A 23,066-nucleotide genomic window follows, 5' to 3' on the forward strand; every position below is an offset into this window, starting at 1 on the left:
CTCGAGAAAAACATTTCCAGGTGAGCATAGGAAGATTCGGGTTTCCCTTTATCGCCATCTTTGCAGAAAGGTTGACTCCCCTTTTACTGTTCTCAGCAACAGATCACTTGGCACGTGGGGCGGATGTCTAGTCTCTTCTATGGCCCAGGGTCCTCATGTTCACTTTTTCTCCCATCTGCCTCATCCCAAGTGTGTTGACCGAATTGTGAATGGAGTGGGAGGAAATCACATTTGCGGCTCCTCAGTGGCCAATATGTCCTTGGTTTCCTCTTCTTTAGAGGAGTGGTGGCTCCTGTGTGGTTTTTTGAGATTGTCCCTCCCTCCTGGCCTTTCCAGCTCCTTCTCTCCACACTCTAGCCACACACAGATTGGGGGTTTGGAGGGTGAAAAGCGGTTTTCTCTCAGGAGGTTGATGATACTCTTCAGATCGCCAGATGTCAATCCATCAGACAGCCTTATGGAAGACATTGGGTCTCTTTTCAGAGCTGATGCAGTTCCAGGAAGCGTTACGCATTGTCCTCCCGCCATTAGTCATCCTGGATTTTCTCTTGGGGAGGATTCAGGAAGGGTTTGGATGTTTCTACCTGGAGGATGTAGTGGGCAGCAGCATGTGCTCTGCATCTTCCTTGGGGTAACTTGGGCTCAGTTGAATCAGCAGTTTCCGGAATGATGAAGGCGATCACTTTCTTGAATCTACCTTGTAAAATGTGCCATCCACCACGGAACCTGCCCTTGGTCGCTAGACCTTTGCAGCTGACGTTGTTGTTGGGGAAAGATCTACTTACTTCGGCAGGCTTGGTAATATTTGAGCATCCTTCCCAAGGCCCTTGCTCTCTTGGTTGACCTTGCGTTCTTGTCCAAGGTGTGCACCAATGTCAGCTTGGCACAGGAGGATGTTTTGCCAGCTTTTCCTTCTCAATGGCACTCTGGCTCCTCGGGGGACTTTCCCTCGCTAGGTGACAGGCAGACAGTCCTGATTTATGGGGAAACAGAGAACACATGAAAGTGTGATCATCTTTTTGTTTTGCATGAGGGATTTGAAGCCCTCGATCACCGCTCTTAGTAAGTGGATTAGGAATGCAATCACTGAAGCCTGTGAGCTACATTAGATGCACCTTCCGGCCATCGTACAGGAGAGGTCTACTCGGGGCGTTAGGGCTTCTTGGGCAGATGCTTTGCGCATTCCTCATGTGCTTGTGTGTAGGGAGACCACATGGCCTTCACCTTCCACTTTCATGACTCATTAGTAACACGTGCACAGTTCAAGAAAGCATAGAACAACATTGCATTGCAATCCATCTGTCTCTTTTGCGCTACGGGGTATAGATACATAGTTAAATAGACAGGCAGACCGACAGCTATGTAGACTATATAGTTACAGCTATAGAGACATAGAGATAAACAGAGATGGATCGACAGATAGGTATACATGTATACATATATATATGCACTCTTGAAGTGCGAAACGCGTCACCTCTGACCTTTCTGATCCTTTTTTTGGGCAGCTCTGTCCTAGGAATGCGGTCTTGCCGCTTTCAGCAGCTTTTGCTTTTTCTTTCTCTCTTTTCTCTCTCTCTCTCTCTCTCTCTCTCTCTCTCTCTCTCTCTCTCTCTCTATATATATATATATATATATATATGCACCCCCACCCCCAATGACAAACCATTGACAAACCACATCATCACAATGGTGCCATGCTTCAACGCGGTACATGTAATCAATTTCTTTTTTTACGGTTGTTTTTGCCGCAAACATATGCAGAGGAGAAGTCTGTGTCCCCTCTCTTTGTCCCCCTACATTAATTATTAGCCCAAACCCACCCCCATTTATATTTTTGGCAAAATCCGTTAAGGAACACTCAATGAATTCTGTTGACTAAATCTGCTGGGGCAAAATCTCCCATTCGCACTCGGAGGGCACAGCCTGAGCTCCAGGCCTGGTTCTAAATGGAGACACCTGGGAGGCAGCAGAGACTTGGGCTCACAGAGGTCAGCAGAGGGGTAACAGGTCCCTTTCTTCTATAAACATCCCGACTTCATGTTTACCCTCCACCCCACAACTCGGAGTTCCTTTAACACATCACTGTGTTTAAGAGCTTTGTAAATAAAGTTTTTATTTTCGAAAGCTACATTGTTCAAAACAATCCTTCGGTAAAGGCTGTGAATGGTTACAGTCTAAAGACGGCTCGGTTGACCAAGGTCTTGCCATTGTTCCTGCGTGAGATGGGGGGTGGGCGGGCTCGCCAGCTGACTGCTAGACAAGGCAAATGTGCCTAAATTACAGAGCTGCCAGAAACATTAGGAGGCAGTCAGAAGTGGAAATCTCCTGTCCATCGTCCCCACCCTGCACCCCTTACTCAATAGATCTCATAGAGCACCAGGACAGCTCCTTCCCCAGCAAATGTTCGCGAGGTGGTCTTCCTATGCAGGTGGGACCTACTGGGTATGGGGCCTTCACCTGCAGCTGGAACAGGCTTGGAATGGACCCTTCCACCGTCTAGACATTATTCTGCAGATTTTGGTGACAGGGCAGTGAGGCACGTGCGGGAGGCAGACCCCTCCCCGAGACGTAAAAAGCACTTTTATTGTGGGGGGGTTCGTCTGTGGGCTGCAGGACTGGAAGTAGTCAACGTGTGGTGGGGGGAGGGGGGTGGGCACAGGCTGTGATGCTCCCTACAGAGAGGCACATCACATGGACCATCACTTTGCAGGTGGCACAATCTGGGTAAAGGGTCCTTCTTGGTGTGATGAAAAGGTACTTCAAATGGGGCTGAGCCTTGATGAATGGCCTGTCGTTTGGAGGTGGGAGAGGATAGGTAAGGGCCCTTCCCAGGGTGTTACACAGTCATTGGACGGACACTTCTCATGTCCCATCAGGGCCTGATGATGGACCCCCTCTTCTGTATGTCTGGGTGGGTGCCCTTCTGCGAGTGATGTACAGTCTTTGAGAAAGCATTTAGCCAGGCGTGAGGTTGGCAATGGACCCTCTTTCAGCAAGTGGTACAGTCTGGTGGTGGAACCTTCCGCAGCAGGTGATGCCGCTGTGTACGGTCCATTCTCTGAATCTTGCACAGTCTTTCACCTGTGCCAGCACAGTCCGATGATGGACCCTTCTCTGCTCATGATACAGTCATGGTATGGGCCTTTTCTGGGTGTTGCCAATTCTTTGAAGAGGTCTACACTCAGTGGTAGAACAGTCCTAGGCCAGCATTGACTTCCGGGTTTGCATCGTGCATCAAACCTCACAATTCTTACTGTTGGTTCCGTCACTGCCCGGGTGGATTGGTGTTCCCCGAGTTCTCACTCACTGCATTGGAAGACCTTTCTGGAGGGGGGTTGCTTCCCTCCTGCGAACCCCCTGCGAGCGAGAAGTACAGAACCAAAATGAGAATGAGGATGAATAGGGTCACGGCTGCGGCAATGATGATCTTAAACTTGATGTTGCTCCATCGTGTCTTCCGCTCCACAGTCCTGGCTGTCTTGTGGAATACTTTGCTCTGTTAAAGAAAAAGGGAGTAGAAGAGGCGGATGAATAGAATCATTAAAATATCCAACATAATAATATTTCATTCGTACAACTATCTTACAGTGTTCCCTACAACATCGCCACTCCCAGGTGTTGTCTGATTAATCCAGGTGTATGGCATAAGAAGGATCAGCCCCGTTAGCACGTGAAAGTGATCACTGACCGCCTCTCAGCCAATCAGAAAGGTCAGAATGCAATCAATAACTAGCGATATTGACTGCATTTGTCAAGTTCTGCCTTCAGAAGCAGCCAGGGAAACAACAGAAGCATTTCTGAAACAAGGATGCAACTTCCCAGCAATGTGTTTTTCAACAAAAGAAATCACCATTCTTTAGCACAACAAAGTGAAAGATAAGACAAGGAACAATGCTTTCGCTTTTGTAAAGAGGAACTGTTAATTTTAACGTTGCACTCAAAACTCATGCTACAACTGTTCAACCAAGTATACAGTTAAAATGCTGTACTTTAAGACAACCTAGTTATTTAAATATTATAAAGTGAAAGACCATTTAATTTACTAACTCATTTTGTGTTCTTTACTCATTTATAAACTGACATGTTTTACTTCACAGCAACTCGATTGCTACTGGCACTATGTGCTAATACCCTCTGGAGGAGTCATTATCACCTGGCATAATGACCGATTCCCAATTTATGGGCCTTGTCATAGCTCTGGCCATAACTTGGGAGCGGGGAGTTATCCCACAATAATGACCCCTCCTTCTGGCTTCTAGGGCTATACTAATGGCAAACTACATTGAAAATAAGAACCTTTGCATTGGTGCACTAAAGGATTGATTACTATAGGTCAAATATCATATTATGTTTATTGCCTGTATAAAGCTGTACACTTGCCAATGCTATTTAAAAGCAGCCAGATTCGGGAGAACACTATTAGGAAAAGTAAGAGTGGGGAGTGAGAGGTAGGGGCAGTGGAAAGGAGACAACATAACGTTATGTTGATTGCTTGTTTAGCACTTTACACCACAATAAGGCCACCTCACAGCACCAAAGGTCAGGGAAGTGAATTCACCAAAATGCAGAGGTAGCAGAAGCGACATTAGGTGGCCTTTTACCCTCCTCCCCGGTGACATCCCAAGACCTTTAATCCCAATAACACCACAGGAAGTAACATGGATGCAGTCTGTGTATGGGCTGGTCAATACTGTACATCCTTGTGGGATGCCTCCTGCCCATATTATTCCCCGAACATATACTTGTTTCTAATGCCTTGCCCTCTATTTCCACACTGGTAGTGTTGTGTGCGCTTTGGATGACTGACCATTCAATTAATCAATTTAAAAGGGCAGCACAGACATCCTTGTGATATGCTTTTCCTTTAGGCAGTGTGTGTATTCTGAAAGTGTGAGAATACACTGTCCACATGTCCAATGCTTGTGCCATGCTCCTTAGTGGTTCTGCTGAAGAAATCATGGCAAAGGCAAAGTCTGACATGTGAACATTGGACGTGCCTAGCCATATCTTTCTCAGCTGCCGATGTGGCCAGGTGTTAAGTCAGATTCTAATAAACACTCTGTACAACATATAAACTGCTGACATTGTCTGATACTCAATGCATCCAAAGTCTGCATTGGAAATGCTACGCTAAACTGACGAGGCCACACTTTCCAATCAACACAGTGCTGCAGAGGGAAAAATATGAAGCGTAAATAATAATTAAAACTATTCCGCGATTGTAATAATTAGTGTGCAGTGTAAACTAATGTACAACTGCAGTGAATTTGGAACAATAACATTTTAGATGACAGCAAAATGTAGTTGGCCTTTGGGTATCTAGTCTTTGCATCGAATGCCTTACCATAGAAAAGAATGCATCGAAAAAAAGCATTGAATGCATTTTTTTCAATGGTAAAGGGTTTATTTTAATTATTATAGGTTTTTGAGGTTAAAAAAGTGGGCCCCCATTAAAAAAATGAAAAAAAGAATGCATTCGATGCTTTTTTTCAATGCTTTTTTTCTATGGTAAGGCATTCGATGCTTTGGCATTCGATGCAAAGACTATAAACCTGTGCTTTGCCATACAGATTTCTCTCTTAAATACTGTAGGTAACTGTAGTACTTTTGCTTTGCCATTAAACTAACTTTCTTATGGAGATGTCGTGAGTATTTCACGTTATTCAACCAATGTAACATTTACTGCCTTGCTTCTGAAAGTATGCCTTCTCTTCTCTTCTCTTCTCTTCTCTTCTCTTCTCTTCTCTTCTCTTCTCTTCTCTTCTCTTCTCTTCTCTTCTCTTCTCTTCTCTTCTCTTCTCTTCTCCCTAATCGCTATGAAGAACCCAGCATTCATCCATCTATTCTACAAAACGCCCCAGCATTCTTCCGCCCACGCATTAAGAAGGCACCTGTTAAATGCATTTTGCGATCTAACAAAGCCGCCCTCCTGATCTCTTCGTGATTCTCTTTAAAAGAAAAATGGGAGGCCCTGGCTTTGATGCTTGGGATCCTTTGATATGGAACGCCCTCCCTTCTCCACTAAGGACAATTCGTCCCTGGCTCAGTTAAAAAAAATCAATGAAGACTTTTCTTTTTGACAAAGGTAGAGATGAATTCGCTTGATTGTTCCTAGTATCCTTTTAACATGTTTTTTTCCTGTTTGTCTTGTCAGCGCCCTGAGGCCTACGGGTGTCAGGTGCTCTAGAAAAAATATATAGAATAGAATAGAACAAGCAAAATAACAGCACAATACATGGGTTGTCCTTGGCAAATCTCCTGATGCTTCATTGCCCATCTAGTGTTATCCAAGCCCACTCCGCGCTCCCTTTCACTCAAAGCTTTGAAGCAGCCTCTGAGTCTATGCGAGCAGCATAATAGAGTCTTGCAGGTTGCCCACTCTGAGATCCTGGAAGGGAAGCTACTATGTGGGTTTGACACAAAAACTGTCTCCTCAGTCGGAAAGGTCATAACTGGTCCCCCTCCCCTTACCTTCCCCACTTTGTCCCCTTCTGGGCCTCTATTCTGATCACATAAAAGCTCAGCATATATTCTCTGTAGCGCCCGTCAGAAAACAACACTTGTTTGTGAGGTCTAGAACTTTCTTGAATCGTACCATGTCAACCAGCTCTTGCCCTCGCACGTCCAGGTCGGCCAGCTTGCCTTCCCGCTCAATCACCTTGTTGACATTTTCAGACAGTATCCCCGTAATCTCTGCCGCGTCGTTCTCGAGGTCCTTCAGCCTCTTGTCCGCCTGTGATGAGGAGACAAGGAAGACAATGAGGTAGGAGCACTGAAGCAACCATGTCACCTGCACACCAAGACCAACCATTCTAGCCTCCTGAAAGGACCAGAAGACAGGCTTGTTCTCACTTTTTCACTGCCATTACTTCAGCCCGGAAGTGTGTGCAGACGTAGAATGCTAGGGAGAGCCTCTACCAAGGGGATGGTTAACTCTATATAGCAGCCCATATACGTATTGGTGTCCATTCATTCAACAGCAACAATATGAAAGAACATTAGAAAAGCCTTTAGTTTTAATTAGAGGAAAACATTATTTGGGCATTACACATTAAAACACATTAGAATGATAAAAACAGTACTTTCTCTCAATAACGTATTCTAAAAAAAGGAACCATCCGAACACAGTATATAGACCTCGTGAACAGCTATGTACTGCATCAATTCTGCAGCCAGGTGCCTTGGCGACACACAAACCTCCTTCAAATATCTAAAATTAAAGTATGTTTAGGAGCAGGGACTCTTCAGATGTTTTGAACTACAACTCCCATGATCCCACACCATTGACTATGCTGGTTAGGGCTGATGGTAGTTGAAGTCCAAAACACTGGATGAACCAAAGGTTACAGACCTTACTGTGCAGACCATTCTCACCCAGTTCTATTGTTGTAAGTGAATGATCCACGTCTATGTTCCTCTGTTGAACACATCCCCTCTCCTATACATTGCAATTTACTTTAATTGCTCTGCAGCTCTCATATAACAATTAATCGCCCACCAGAAACAAAACTCGTCACTGGTCATGAAAGTGTTGAGAGCCTCTCTCATCTATCAGACCCTGCTATTTACTGAAAGAGTTTAACAATTGGGCTACCTGGACGAGCGAGAGCAGGACAGATTCACAAGACACTGAGCATAATATCAGACGTGTTGGGACAGCACAGGCACCTCACAAATAAACTGGCAATCTTTAATTAGCTCATAGGCTTGTCTATCCATCTAGCTGTCTACAGACAATTTATTTGGTGTGGGCCTGAGTGGTTGCCTGAATGTTGTGAAGAATGGTCTTCTTCAAATCAATCCTTAAAGGGTCAATAAATGACCTTGAATGCATTGCAGTTTAGCAATATAGAACCCCTTCCCTACTTCACTAGATTTGAACAGTGGTGCAGCAAGAACTACAATATACTATTCCCATGTAAATGTTTAATTATGGAAACCATTACCTTCTAACTTCTTTGTTGTGATTTGCCCCATTTAATATTGCATAACATTGATGTAATGATTTACGTGTTCATTTTTAAAGATATTAGGTCTCCTGTCATTTTCTTTCTTAAGGGATACCAATTCCGTCAAGAGAAAAATTCCTGTGATTACCCTGCAGGGCCCAAAAGTTCTACGACCAAGTACAACACCCTGTCTGTTGCCTATTCTTACCATTATCTTGAGGTTCACATTTCCTGATTCAATGTTCTACAATTATGCCAATGTCGGGAATGCAGGGGCCCTGTCTCTGTTTAATTCATTTTCTCTGCATTTAAGGTAATTCATTGAACATATAGAAGATTTGGATGTGAAGAAGACCCTGTCACTTTTCCACACGAGGCAAATTTGAAGCTACATATAAAAACATAGTATGCAAGTACTACAGCAAATTATATTTCAACCCGTGCATAGAATATAGTTGTGATCGACAGATTGGAGGATGTGCAAAAATGACTCCTCGGATCCCCCTGAAGAATTTCCAGTATTCAGTACATACGAGGAGAGAAACATGTAGGAAGAGGCATGAATACATGTAAGGCTCAAGAAATTAGAAGAATCAATTATATTAAGTGCAGTATGCATTGTAGGATTTAAATGCAAAAATACATTAAATGTACTGTGTGGTTTACAGCTGTGAAAATGTGTACAGGTTTCTGATCATAACATTCTCAACTAAAGAATGAGATCAAACCACGTTGTAGAGGGATGAATATTGTGAGTAGTTGGACATAATATGTAAATCAGTTGCGTTATCTTTTAAATAACTTATTTATATAAGTATTTTTAAAAGAAATCATAAATTAAGGAGTTTGTAATCAATTAAAACAAGCAGGTTATTGAGTAGAGGTTGATAACAGAATATCATTTGTATTAAGGTCCTTGCATGATAATGGAGACCTTAGTGCTGGATCACAGAACGTACCCTCTGATTATATATATAAAATGTCTATTGCAAAACAGTGTGATTAGGGGGTACACATTCCCAGTAATCCCAAAAGGTAATAATTGGTTTTCATATCTGGTTTCACCACGACTAAGCCAAGAGACGACAGACAATATATGAAATTTAGAAACAGCCACCATTATTATGATATGTGGAGCAAAAATATTGTGCATGTAACCATTAGTGAGGCTTTTGGCTATCAGTTGACACTGTTGACTGCATCATTTTAGGGAAACCCAATTTTGGTAACTAAGCTACAGTGAGGTTGCGCGATTAGTGCAGAATTACACAATGTTGTGAAGTGGTAAAGCCGGAGTTCATATCTGATCTGCAATGTAGGCCTCTGAGCACATCTCTTCCCAGCCCTGGCTGTGAAGCAAGGTAGGATTATCTATGAATGTTTTGGTTTCCAGAGATAAAATAATGTTCAGTTTCACAAACCCGGCTTGCAAAGCACCCAAATCACAGACGAAACCAAGCAGGTAGGATTTAGGAGATCCTTATAGATGCATGATAATCAAAAACAGGGTGAGTGTGGCCTACTTTCTTTCTAAGTGGCGATATTGCCAAACCTTTGTCGTCCCAGGAAGAGCTATGTGAGTCGCCTGTTTCTGACTAGCATTGGTCTCCCTTGACTGCCTACTGGGGCTTAGTCTTGCCTATTTTTTAACTTATTTTACAGCATTGTATCAGCAATTCGTTTTCTAGTCCGTGATCCAGCTAGCCTCTGGTCTGGCTGCCCGTACCCCCTATAGATAGACTAAAAATATCAGTGTGCCCCTCCGAGCTCAGGGGGCCCAGCAGGAGAGACAACCCCCGGACATGGCCCTGGTTGGGCCTTGCATTGCAGTTTGGCCTTCCTTACTTTGGAGGTTGCAGAAACGAGTGGGAGTCAGACGTGTTTTTGCAAGGGAGGTGAGCTTTAAAAAATGTGCTTGGCATTTGACTTTCCGAAGCTGAGCTTGGTCATCAAATCAGCAGGCCAGTCCCCTTGCTCAGTAGGGCAGGGGTAGCACTGGGTTCTGAAGGAGGCACACAGGGGTGAGGTCGCCCCCGCTACTACTCCTAGCTCTGTCCTTGGGAGCAGATAAACATGTCACCCAGAAACTTGCTTGGGGGCGCTGGAACCACCTTTGGACACCTCAGCAGACTCCACTTCCTTTCTGTAATAGAATTATACAGGTAGGGGCCAAACAGCAGCTCTTTACCCTGACATTGTTTCTCCAACGAGTTATCATAAAGCAGAGGCAGGTCCTCTCGCTTCGTTTCCAGCCATGGAGAGAGGGGAAAGGTGCTGTCTTTTGTTACAATGACACTCAAAAGTGAGACGCTCAGGGACATATGTGGGGGCTACCCCTAGGCTATTCAACCAATATATTACAACAAAAACTCTGACATTGTTTACTGCAGATGGCGACACTTCGAGACACAACAGAGCACTTGTCTTTACCAACATATCTATATACCTTATCAAAAGATCTATCAAAACTATTAAAATACATCCACAATCAATTACATGTTTCTGTGAGGAAAAATACATTTAAAGTGACAAGTGTATCATAAAAAATGTGGATCCAAACAAGAGAACAATGTTCATTCGTTAGCAATATGCACATTTTTCAGAGTTTCATATCAGCTTAGATGGGCTAATCTCATCCACAACAAAAATATAATCTTGGTTTATCGGCATAAACAGAATAGGATTCACAGATCAAAAAACTGAAAATGGCGCTCGAGTGAAGAATCACCTAATATGTGGATACTCATTGTAGCCTTAAAGAATACCCAACATGTTTCGTTCCTGTATCTCTACTCTCTATACTGTAGGAACTTCTTCAGAGGAAGCGAAAGTAAGTTAGCGACATATTTTAGTAATACTAAGGTCATAATGTCCTAATCTCACGGTATCCAAAAGCAAATCTAAGACAATGTGTCTCTTAATTTCATTAACACATCAGTTCATTTAAATTCTCTTCTTTGTGTCACCATCTAGTGTAGCCACCTGTAATATAAAACTATATATTTTTTTAATTAATTATGGATGTATTGTCATAGTTTTGAAAGATCTTTTGAATAAAGCATATAGATATATTGGTAAAGACAAGTACTCTGTTGTGTTTCTCAGTGTCGCCACCTGCAGTAATCCATGTGAGGGTTTGTGTTGTGATATATTGCCTGTTGTTACAACAAGCTTTCCTGTGGCTCATGTAGCCCCTTGTAAATAAATGAACAAGGCACAATTTGTGATCGTAATCTTTCCACACGTGCGTGGCAGCGCTTGCTATTTGTTAGCGCAGGGCTGCGTAACCCGCCTTGCTGCATGTGTGCATGGATGACAAGCCTGGACTGACACATAAGGCATGACAGCAATCCAGCTACCTGCCTGCCACTCCGCTCTCCCTCATACCCCTTCCCACCACAGTAGAATTTGGAACATAGACGCTCCCTAAAGTCCCCGTTTCCAGTCTTTGTGGTTTTTCAACTTCAAAGCCAATCAATCTACTTGGTACCCTTTGCTAGGTATGTGGATGTCGAGGCGGTGCTGTAAGTTGAGTCCATCTCAGTGTTGGTCGTTGTTTGCTGAGTATCAGCCAGACTCTCTTTGTTATCTGGGTACTCTATCAGTTCACCTTCGACCTATCCTGAGTTACCATTTTAATTCACATGTTTCCTCCATCGCTTGGAACAGATGGTAGCACTTCACTGGCTTCATGTGTCAGGGGCTTGAAAAGCGACAATTCCTAGCTGTTATGGACGACCCTAGTCATGTGGTGACCATTGTGCCTTTCTTGGCAGTCACCTAACGTGTGTCGATGTGAAAGGCATATTGAATTTCCCCAAGGCTCTAAGATTTTTCAAAAAATCGGTGCCTTTCACTTTCAGGAATGCTGATGCTACATGTCGTCACTGGCTCTCCTTTTTGTTATGCTCACTGTGACGCCTGGATGTGTCTGCGCTATCATACATTGGAGGGCTCCAGGGAGGAAGAGTGGGTATCCTTGCAAGGGGGGTGGGCAATGAGCAGTGTAGCTGGAGCAATACCGGTTGATGAGTGGGGAGTAATTAGGTACTCCCTTCAAAACTGAAAGGAAGCTCTTTCCTTGTCAGTCTGTTGGTCTACAGTGACCCTCAGTACCTTGATGATGGTGCCCATGAATCTTCCGGTGTCACTGTGGGCTTGTGGCCAACATGGGGTGATGCACTTATGTTGGATGTTTAGAGAGTCAATGAATTAATGCAGGTCCTTGCTCTTGAACAGTGGCCGGTTGTAGGTCTTTATCGATTTTGGCAGCCCTTAAGTGGCAAATATTTTCACCAACTTTGGTATGACTGGCGTGGCTGATGTGGACTTAACATTTTCTACCTCTGGTTAGCAGGAGAGCTTATCTTATATGAGTGTCCTATTGGCAGAGACCCAAAGACAGCAGTGTTCTCCTCTTGGATTGGTGCAGGGCTGGAGAGGGTGTGGCAGGGGATGAAGCCTCCCAATGACCACTCCGCTGCCTGTTCGATGTGTGGTAACCATTCTATTTCCCTTAGGCAAGCCTTTGTCTTTCTTTACCTTGGTGGTCCACGTGGGCCAACTGGAAAAATCTAGGTATGAGTGAAGCAGGGTCCAACATGAACAAAAATCTCAAGGGGCTGCTAGCCCCAGTTTCGGAGAGTTCGCCTGGGATCAAGAATATGTTTTCAACTATGGATATTTATGTGCAAAGGTGGTGAGCCTTCAGGAATCCCTTCCACTTGCCGGTGGATAACACTTGCTTTATGACACACAAACACTTGTCCACTGCCGATGCAGTCAGGATTTCTTCAATTGAGAGAGCTTTTGGAATGGCGCTTGTGACTATGAGGTTGATATACCTTTCTAGTTGGAGGGCAGCTTCCTCTACTTGTGCTGTTGCTGTTAGGGGGTGAGCAACAGGATGCCCAAGGAATTGCCAACTCCAGGTTGGGAATTGATTTAGAAATTATATTCCTGCCACGTATATGGCTCGTTTTCAATTTTGGGTGGTGGGCAAAGGTCAGGCCCATAGAATGTGGGCACCGGGGGCTTATGGTTGATGGTTATTTTGAACGGGTGAATATAGATGTAGACCTGGGAGTGCTGGCACCCCAACATGATGGGGACTACATTTTGATTAATTTACAAATACCTGGATTCTGGGGTGGGTGAGAACTTTGCTTGAATATGCCAAAGGGGCGACTTCTGCAGGGCTCCTCTGTGTCAGCATTGCGCCCAGTCTATGAGGTCTGGTGTTGACCACTAATTCTGTTTGTTGAATCAGATCAAAGTAGCCTATGGTAGTAGTAGTTGGCCATGCTCAAGAAGCTTCTCATCTGTAATTGATTCTGAGGTGGTGGGGTGGATTTGATGTTGTCCACCTCGGGGGTAAAAGTGGAGATCTGTTACCCCTCCTGCTGACATAGCCAAAGAATTTCAATGTTTTCTTATCAGCTCACACATTTTGCTCAAGGTGAGGCCTTGGTGTCTCGGGCATTGCAGGATCACTGTCAGGTGGGGGTGGTGGGTGGGGCTCTGCAAGCGACTGTACAAAGATGAGGATATCATTAGTTATGGTGACAGCTGCCAGAATGTTGGCAATCACTCCCCGGGTTGTGTCCTGTAAAATGTGTGCGACTGAGGACAGGTGAAACTGAGACTCTTGTATCTATGAAGGGCGATGTGTAATGACAAATAGGTATATATCCCGAGACATTGTGCAACAGGATCTGGTGAAAGCCAGCACTGAGATTTAATTTTGAGACACTTGGTAAACTCCTTGAATATCTGCAATGAGTGTGTGAGGGTTGGGCTCTAGTGTCTTTTGCACATTGCAGCCTTGTTTAGGAGATACAAGTCGACACAGTTGCGCACTTGGACTCTCTGTTTTGGCTTCTTGGCCACTATGATAGGTGATAGCCATAGGAGTGGCCCCTGAACTCTCTCAAAGTTTGCTCTTTCCAACTTCAGGAGTTTCGTTTTAACCTTGGCGTACAGGAGGAATGGGATACTTTGGTGTTTGAAAGCAACAGGCTTTACAGTATTGTAAATGTACAAGCATCCTTTATGGCTCGTCAAACTGCCAATAACCTGGAAGAGGTTGTCGACGTCCTGCAGAGGATAATTTGGTTGCTCCTTATAGGGGCTGCAGGTGAAGTGTATATTCTGTATTACAGCTGATGAGTGGCAGTATCAGCTGATGTCATGTGGATCTTGCTGTCAATGTATAGATTGTCATGTTTTATATGTGTGCAGGCTACTCCAAGCAAGGGCTTTCAATAATCGGATTGTTGTGTTCGATGTATGTGGAGTCTACGCAAAGCAAGGGCATTGGTGTTCTCCCTGCGTACTCATATATATCCTCACCATATTGGATATTATCTTGGTCTTGTGCTTCAGAGAGGCAAACTGGGAGTGACCCATCATGTTGACTGACATCCCAGTGTGGATGAGGGCCAGGATGGGCATGCAAAGGTTGATGATTGTCTTCCAGCCTGGGCGCAGATCCTATAAAGGTTGCAACACTTCTTGTTGTATTTTTCAGTGACAGGATGTGGTCTCTCTAGCTTGGAAGCTGTTAGCACCAAAGCAACATACCTTAGCAAAGTTATTTCAATGTCCACATATCTCGCTTTCGATGTTGCGACTATTGTGGGGGACCCCTTCCTCACAACGGAAGGTTTAACCACAATAGTCACCACATTGCAATTGTTTTGATGTGGGAGCATTGTGATTCCGTGATTGCATTCAGGCCATTGAATTAACTACCGCAGCTTCTAGGTATTGAAACCCCTGCTTCCATCCCTGCGGCATGCATTTCAGTGAGCTTGTGCAAGCGGCCTAGCTTTAGGATGCATTACAGGCACAGGCTGGATTTGTTAATACTCTGCCTTCTTATCTTGTTGCAGCGGCCCTGGTTCAGCTGGGCCCTACCTTTATGAGTCTCACCCAATAGAGTGCCAATCAATGCCAGGTGACAGAGTCTTGAATGAAAGGCACCTATGTCTTTGTGTGCGCTGTGCCTCACTTAGACATAGATGAACATGCTTGAAAAGTGGCATTGCCCTGGGGTTCGCAGTAAGCAACTAGTGTGCACTTTGCAGTATCATATGAGCCTCACAGAGGATTTGCGAGCTTGTGGCTTCTCTAGTGCTGTAGATTCATAAATGAGTCACACTCTGTAAGTGACTGGATGCTTCCATCTGTTTATGGGAGCTCTCCCTCATTTATTAGTGTGGTGAAGTGTAGCCTGCATCACTGAACACGTGCGTGGAAGTATACATGGCAAGCCCAGTCTGGCACTTTGGACATGCCAGCAGTTTGGCTGTGCATCACTCCGCTCTCCCTCACATCAGTGTCTTGCATACTGGGCTCCTGCAGTGGTGAGTGAGCTACAGGAATTGCCAGGTGTGAATGGTTGGTAGATTGGCCACTCCGGCAATGCTACCCTGTCTCACCCTGCTAGTCTCAGGTCTGTACAGGTATTTTATCTTATGGATTTTGTTGTGGATTTCCTTTGCTCTCATGTGTTGTGATGATGCACCTATGTTGAATCATGAATATTTCTCATGACTGTCATCAATATACTCAGAGTAAGCCTTCATTTCTGGATATGCTGTTGGGTTTGACCAACTATTATTATTACTGTATTTATTGAGTGTGGAACTAGCTTTGGGAAGCAAAAGACCTCTTTAGAGGTCATAGGTGGAAGTACATGATGAAGGAAGCGGGGAGGGCGGGGATGGGAAATTTGGCAGCAAGGGATCTACAAGCAGCCATTGGAGGAAACAGGGGGGGTGGAGGGGAGGGGCAGATCACCCACTCCCAGTTTAGGTGGGTGTGAAGAGTGTGTGGACCTAGGAGTCAGAGAGGATCCTATCTTTAAAGAGGAGGGTCTTGACTGCCTTACTGGAATTTAGATGCAAGAGTGTGAGTCTGCTGTTTATGTGTTGGAGGTTCCAGACACTGGCGGCATAGACATAAAAGGCACGTATTCTGGTTCTTTCATTATTACACTGGCAGAGTTCAGATCTGCACGTGTCCTTGTTTCTGGCGGATCGTAGGCCTCCAGATATGCTAAGCTACTCAATGAGGTAGTTCGGGAATTTGATACCGACAGCCTTGTGGATGATTCAGCAGGATTTGAAGGTGATACATGCTTTCAGCTGGAGCCAGTGCAGTTCTATGTGGATCGGGGTGATGTGGTAAAATTTGTGGAGACCTTTGATGAGTCATGCCGCAGCATGTAGGGCACATCTCAGGGGTGACAATGTGGTCGCAGGAGGTCATTGACACCATCCAAGTGGGAGCCAACTAAGTCTTGGAACCCTTAGACCTGACAAAAACGACAATGAGGAAGAGACATACAGGGAAGCAGCGTCTATTTGAAATGCTTACTTCGAAGGGTGCTTGCAGTGCTTAGAGAGTTGGTATATTCAGCTGGAAAATTGAAGAAGGTCCAACATATGTGGAAAGAATTTGTGAACCACACACTGACGGGGACACGCCTCTTGGAAATTCTCTCCATTTCATTATAGGTAGGTCTGTCTACGTGGAAATAGTGTGAGTGGTGGAAGGGTGTGTGTAGGCCAGATAGGATTTGCTGGCGGTTTTGGGTGAAAGGAGGGGTGGAGAGTGAAATGTTTGGCAAGGGCCACAGCACCATCCATTTTGAGAGTTTGGTGAGGGACGCGGCTAAGTGGATTAGCCTTAACAGAAGTTGAACGACTTCCCAACAGGCATGTGCCTAAGAATGTAGGGCTACAGACTAAGCAATGCGTGACTCCACACCCCATGCCCTATCTGCCTCTCATAGGAACTCGTTAGAAAAACCCACCTTTTCCTTATACATAGTCTGTCTCATGGGACACAAAATTAGGATATCTGTCTGTGTGTGACAGCCCACCAGAGAACCTTCCATTAGTTGATGTAGGGGTGAAAAAGGGGCAGGGGCTAAAATGTAGAATGGCTATCATGGGACAGGAAGAAGCAGACAGCTCGACATATGCATGTGTGGTGGTAAGGAGGAGCGATAGCAGTACGACTTCCCAAAAGACATGTGCCTTTGCGAAGGGCCTAGGGCTGGGGTGCTGTCGGTTAAATGTCAGGCTGAGGGCATGCAGCTGACACTGGTCCGGTCCTAGTAGCCCTTGGAAGGACATGGCTGTTTGAAAAGATCACTTTTTCCAGACCCAGCTGAAGATGTTTCATGGCTCGTGGGGGCCCATTTCAACTTGATGGTTGGGAAACCCCGCTCGCTTAGAGCGGAAAGCGGTCTAAGGAACCCATGGGTGATATATTTATAATGGAGGCTAATACATACAGCCGGGGTTAATAGCCACTGATTATCATGAGACGGCCAGTCAGCAGGTAGCTGAAACACTAAGTGCCCACAGAATAGCTATAAATCGCAACGAGATAACACTTCTGTATATGCAGCATGTAACACAGGTGCTGCAAAGATCCATTTAAAGCTCCAGAACGAAAGTAATATAGAAAGTAATATATTGCCTTATTAGAAGACTGCTGACACTGGGGCAGTTGATGGAGGGCCCCCCTTGAGGATAGGAGCCCTTCTCAACTGAAAGTCTTGATAGGTTTTTCCCTACAGACCTTATTTAACGCAGTAGATTGGAGTTAAGAGGACTCTGCCTGTGTTGGTCAGTGTGGATTAACTATCTGCAGCCAGGATGCAGACACCAATTGGATCACGCTGGAGCGTTTCGACCAGTTCCTTGCCTTGTGGGTAGCATACAAATCCTGTGCATGACAAATAGGAGTGCACAGTGAGGTGCAGTTCATGAATATTTATGAGCCAGATTTTGCATGCCTGCCTGTTTTCACACAGCTGCAAATACCGACTTGTGTGGCATCGTGGTTTGCATTGTGATCCGCGGGTTGGCTGCATGGCTTGGGCGGCCTCAGTGTATAAAATAGTACTTCATTGTGAAGTGGGCATTGGAGGTGACGGCAGCTCTACGAATGCCAGCCGCTGCTTTGCCTGGGCAAGCGGTAACTATTCAACGCATTCAAACCAAATGAGTGGACAGAAACCATTGACACGTTTGGTTTTGAGTCAAAAGAGGCCCTGGAAATTATAAAGTGGCCCTATATTTTCAGCAACCCTTTTCCTATGAGACATTTGCAAATAAAATAGGTTAACACACAAAAGAGGCCCAGGGTGCAGAGGCCTACCAGGAAATCTCCAGATTTCGCTATGGCACATTTTGAATTTGAAATAGCCCACATGCCAACTCTTCTATGTCACGCACATGAGGAGGTTGCTATGAGGCTGATGCGATTCTCAGTAGCAATTGCATAATGCAGTGTGTGTACACTGCGACCTCGGACTTTGCATTGCAAAGCCTGCACTTTGAATTTTCAGGTATAGCTGGCTTGTGTATGAAAGCCTGCCCCTTCGTCCGCCCTCTATTAATTATATCTATTAATTATTTCTGGTGAAAATAAAAAAAATAAAAAATAAACTTGGTGACGCATATTTAAAAGTGTAATTTATTTAATAAAATGTATTTGTGAGGTATGGAACTTGAGATAAAACTAAATAGATTCTTTTTTTTAACCCGGCTGAATAATTCAGAAGTTATTGTGCTGAATTGCAAACATGCTATTAGGTACTGCCCCCAGTTTATCGTTTTGCAATCCAATTAATTGTGCTTTGAAAAAGGGCAATGCGGACTGCATACTTGGATACTTTGCAGTGTATTTTTCTACCCGACTGAGCAGAGACAACTGATTGGCTGTGTTTAGAAGATTTCTCTTGAAATAAAGTTTCCTCCATAGTCTAGGGACTCCCAAACTGTTTGCATTTGTTTCTGTATCCTAACCTGACTTTTTACAGTGGAGCACAGCCTTCAGCAGCACTCCACTGGGCGTAAGCTCATTGTTATGGGGAAACTGACACGTCCTTTAGGATTTCAGTACTGAGAAACTGTGTTTCTCTTCCTGTTTCGACTTTGTTGCTGCGGTTTGGTAACATTTTATCATTGCACAAAGTACCTTAGGAATATCTTGTGATTGTACAATGTGCCATGGAACAGACTGTGGCAACAGTCACATTTTTATTCATTTGTATGTCTTTTTACCGAGCCTTACCATGTTTACTGTGCCTGGCTCCTGACTGTGGCTAGTGTCTAACATGGCCGTGCCACAAGGTCTTCTGTCTGTTTCTTGGGCCATTTTGTCCCTTGGCCTTCCCCTTGCACTTCTAGGGCAGGGATTTCCTTATTTGGGCATGCAGTTGCCTGTGAAAGCTGGTTCTTTTGCGGGTCCCTGCAGGACACTTGCGTAGGCACCCAGGAAGTGGACTGGGACTGCCTGGTCCCAATACACACTACTAGTGCCAGGATGTTTGTTGTGCTTGCGTGCGTGAGAACCCCAGTGGTCTCTGATTGGACCACTGCTGGTGTGCATGCATGGAGCAGATCTTGCCATTGGTGGGGTGAGTGTGAGCACTCACCTGACTGTGGATAAGAGAAGGGGTCCTGCATTCATTCCATAAGATGGGCAACAGGTCAGAACCGACCTGCAGAAGGAACCAAGCATCCTGAGGAGTCGAGCAGAACAAAGGACGATCCTGAGATGCACTGAAAAGGGCTGGCATGCAAATCCTGTTGTTGTCCCGGTGGAACCCTGCTTTGCACTTGATCGCACAAGACCTGTGAAGATGCTTCAAATCCTTGCAATGGTTGGACCAGTCACTCTTGACATCTCCTGGTAACCCTGCAGGTGAGCCTGTTCGGATGTGACCATAGGCCATCCAGTGGACTGTCCAGCGCAAACCTTGTTTGCTAAGCAGGAGGGTCTTAGTTTTGAGTTTCGACTAGGGACTTTGAGGAATCCTAGCCTATCCAATAAATCACCCTTCTGCTGGATTTCGTCATCCCAGCACCTTTGGGTCAGGAGACTGTCATACCGTGAGAGTTGGGTGCCCAGGCGTCACTGTGCGATAGTGACGGTCACTGAAAGCAGTTTTACTGCGTTCGTTCCAATGTCCTGAGACCTGCTGGATATGTGTTTTCTTCATTCTTCATCCAAATCAAGAGTTACAGCTCCTGTCCCATAGCGGACATGTATTCGCACCCACAGCACCTTTGCATCTGGAAGCCGAACCGAGGGCTGGAATTTGTAACTCTGATGACCACCTCTAGACCTGCCAAGTCTGGACCAAAACTGAACTACGGGCAGTGAGTAGTAAAGTCACTTACTTTGTCCCTTTGTTTATCGCTTTGAAGGTTATTTTTGGCTTTTCCTTTGGCTTGGGTAGTATTCGCTCCCAAAAGCCTTCTGAAAGTTGGGAACAGCTTTGTTCATCATTGCAGATCCTCACCTGATGCTTGGAATCCATCTCACCCCTTCAGAATTATTCCCCTAACTTTGTCCTGCTCCCTAACAAGTACTTTGTGAACTGTACACATCACCATGCGCTTTTACATGCGCATTGAACATTGAGCACAAGGCTCCATTCATCTTAGGGCTGGACTTATAAAGTTAGGGTTGCCATCTCTGAAGACTGCTGGTGCTATACAAGTTATTCACCCTTTTCCTTTGCGGTTACTGGTGGCCTTGCCTCTGGTCTACCTGTGACTGTGGTTTCTGGCCTCCAGAAGCAGATTATGAGTGGTCATGGCACATGCAGATGTGTGATCCGGCCAGGTGATTGCCCAGGTAAAAGTAGAGACCCATAATTGAACCTGGATTCCCTTGCATTGCGTCTGGGGTACGTTCAAGGATTCAACATTACTTTCTTGGTGCAAGGGATCAGGAGTCACTACAACCTAAATTCACACTCAAAGCTCAGAGTGTCTTACAAATGCTGAAGCTTGTCTCTGGGCCTGTGAGCAGCATGGGGTATCAGTTCTCAGATGCCCAGTCTCCTTTTGTGGCGTGGTCTATACTTCCACCAGCTGACAGTGCCCGACAGAAGTTATCAGTTGTTCCTGCAGATGTGGAGATGAGCAGCCTCCCTGGGGAAGTTGTTCTGATGAAGCACCCTACCTCTTATTGCCCCTCCCCATATAAGAGTATTGTGTGCCTCTGCAAATGCTGTCAGTATAGCTCGGGCAACACCAAACAAATTTGCCTAGGACGTGCCAAACATCAAACATCATGAAACCGCTTTCTCATTATCGCCAAGCTAATGGGTTAGTGGAGTGTGCTAACAGGGTCGTGAACAAGTGCGTGCAGTTAGCAGCTGCGTAAGATTTGGAAGTCAAACAGGCTGCTAAATGTCATAGCACATAACCAGATGGCACTACATATCATATCACCACTGCAGAAAGGCTTATGAGGGGTGGATGGGCCACACCACACCTATATCCACTGTGGATGCCAACTGCCAAGGACCCAAAGAACATTCGCATCAGTAAAATAGGCTTCACCTGAAGCAGAAGCAATGGAAGTTGAATAAAATGTCTGACGAAAAACATGCTGCCAGACCTCTTTGGATAAAATCAGGAGAGGACATTAAAATGTAGCTGCCACACAAGAATAAGGACGTCCTATCTAGGTACAGTAGACCTCTCAGAGTAGTAAGAACAGGAGAATATCAATTCGGGTAGAGGACAGCAGCAGGTGGAATCTGGAAAGCGTAGCTAATTCCAAGAGATGGAAGCATAGGACAGAGAGACAGTGCAGATGCGGCCCGGCTGACTGAGAATCATACTTATGAAGAAAGTACCGGATCTACAAAAGAATGACACCAACATCAACAGCTCAACCCTAGACTAGACACCGACGATGCCACTCATGGCAGTCATAACGTCCCAGGCAAGGAGACCCAGGGGAGAAAGAAGAGTACCAGGTTCAAAGTTGTGTTGAACCATATTCAATTTTCTCTTTGAACTTTAAGAAGGAAGATGTGTGGTGTTCAGTCCTGTTTCTCTCTCCACACTCAGCAGCGCACCATGTCAGGATGGGGAGTGGCTGGGGAAGGGGCATGCAGCACACTTCCTTCATTCACAGCAGAATCAGGACTGAGGAACTGCAACATCTGCAGTGCTGCTCAACAGATTTTCCCACCCAGGGAGAAATCGAAATATTGGGCACAAGTAAACACTGTTATATGAATCTGTAAACTGGGTCAGGGAGCTTTGTTAGCAGTTGTTTTCAGACACTTTATAGGCTCGCATATTGAACAGGGACCTCTTATCATTGATTTTCGGTGATGTACGTTTTATTCGGATCGTACATGTCCTTTTAGGTGCAAGTTTAAATGTCTATTTTTGATAATGTGTTGAAGTTTCCGTATGGAATGGCCAGTATAAAGGTTTATTGTAAACCATAGATATTTATTTAAAAAATAATAATTAAAACGATGATGCAACTTTTTACAATTGTAAGTATTTATTTTGTTATAAATAACACCACAATAGTGACTCACTCGAGAGCACAAGGCTTTCCAATCAGAAAAGCAAAAACAAATAAGGTATCTTTTAATAGCACTCTGCTGCTGTGCCGCAGCCAATCAAAAAACTCAGAGTGTGGCTTGTGCTTGCCGATACAAGCCCATGCTCTTAGCTTTCTGTACGCTGCTCACTTTCCAAGTCTCGCGCCCCCTTTGCCTCACACGCAGCCTTTCTAGATTGGGCTATTGGTGGCTCTTGCGCCACCTATAAGTCGAAACTAGAGTACAGCTAGGGAAAAATGTCATATGAGGAGGAACACAAAGCTTTTAGGTGTTGTTTGGTTATTTGTCCACCCACTGACTGCCCATTGCCATGCTAATCCACATGGCCATTCCTACCTAGTTCCCGCCCCTCCCCACCCAACACACTGCCTCATGGGTACTCTTTGAGCTCACTTTACCAAGTCTTACCATCAAACTTTGTACTCGAAGCACCGGCCAGTATTTTTTAAAGCAGTCTTCTGATAGTGAATTACTTATTTGGAGCTGTAAACATGCTACTGGTGTAATACAAATGTCTTAACCAGGTCTGCCTTCAGCCACTTGATTTATGAAAACTGTGCTTGTCCTTCACTGAAGTCCTGTTAAAACCATTTTGACTTATGTATAAATATTGGGCATTTGACAGGCACTGCTATTAAATGACCAGGTACTCGTACCATTTTCTCACCTGCTACCGCCAATGGGCAGTTTATCACTTTGGCACTGCC

The 23,066-nt window shown here is 44.9% G+C and overlaps 1 protein-coding gene across 1 annotated transcript in view; it reads right to left on the bottom strand.

Annotated features, from left to right (window-relative positions):
• Window positions 1–2,096: 2,096 nt before the first annotated feature.
• VAMP5 (vesicle associated membrane protein 5) overlaps window positions 2,097–23,066 on the bottom strand; it is a 63,827-nt gene continuing 42,857 nt past the window's right edge. Inside the window, exons 2-3 of the mRNA XM_069619040.1 lie at window positions 6,596–6,733; window positions 2,097–3,496 (exon numbers count right to left, since the gene is read on the bottom strand). Of these exons, the coding sequence (XP_069475141.1) occupies window positions 3,266–3,496; window positions 6,596–6,733 (369 nt within the window). The 3' untranslated portion in view covers window positions 2,097–3,265. The remainder of the gene's footprint in view (window positions 3,497–6,595; window positions 6,734–23,066) is intronic.

The sequence above is a fragment of the Ambystoma mexicanum genome, chromosome 10 (assembly GCF_040938575.1).
Source record: "Ambystoma mexicanum isolate Mex_15411 chromosome 10, UKY_AmexF1_1, whole genome shotgun sequence".
Taxonomy (NCBI): domain Eukaryota; kingdom Metazoa; phylum Chordata; class Amphibia; order Caudata; family Ambystomatidae; genus Ambystoma; species Ambystoma mexicanum.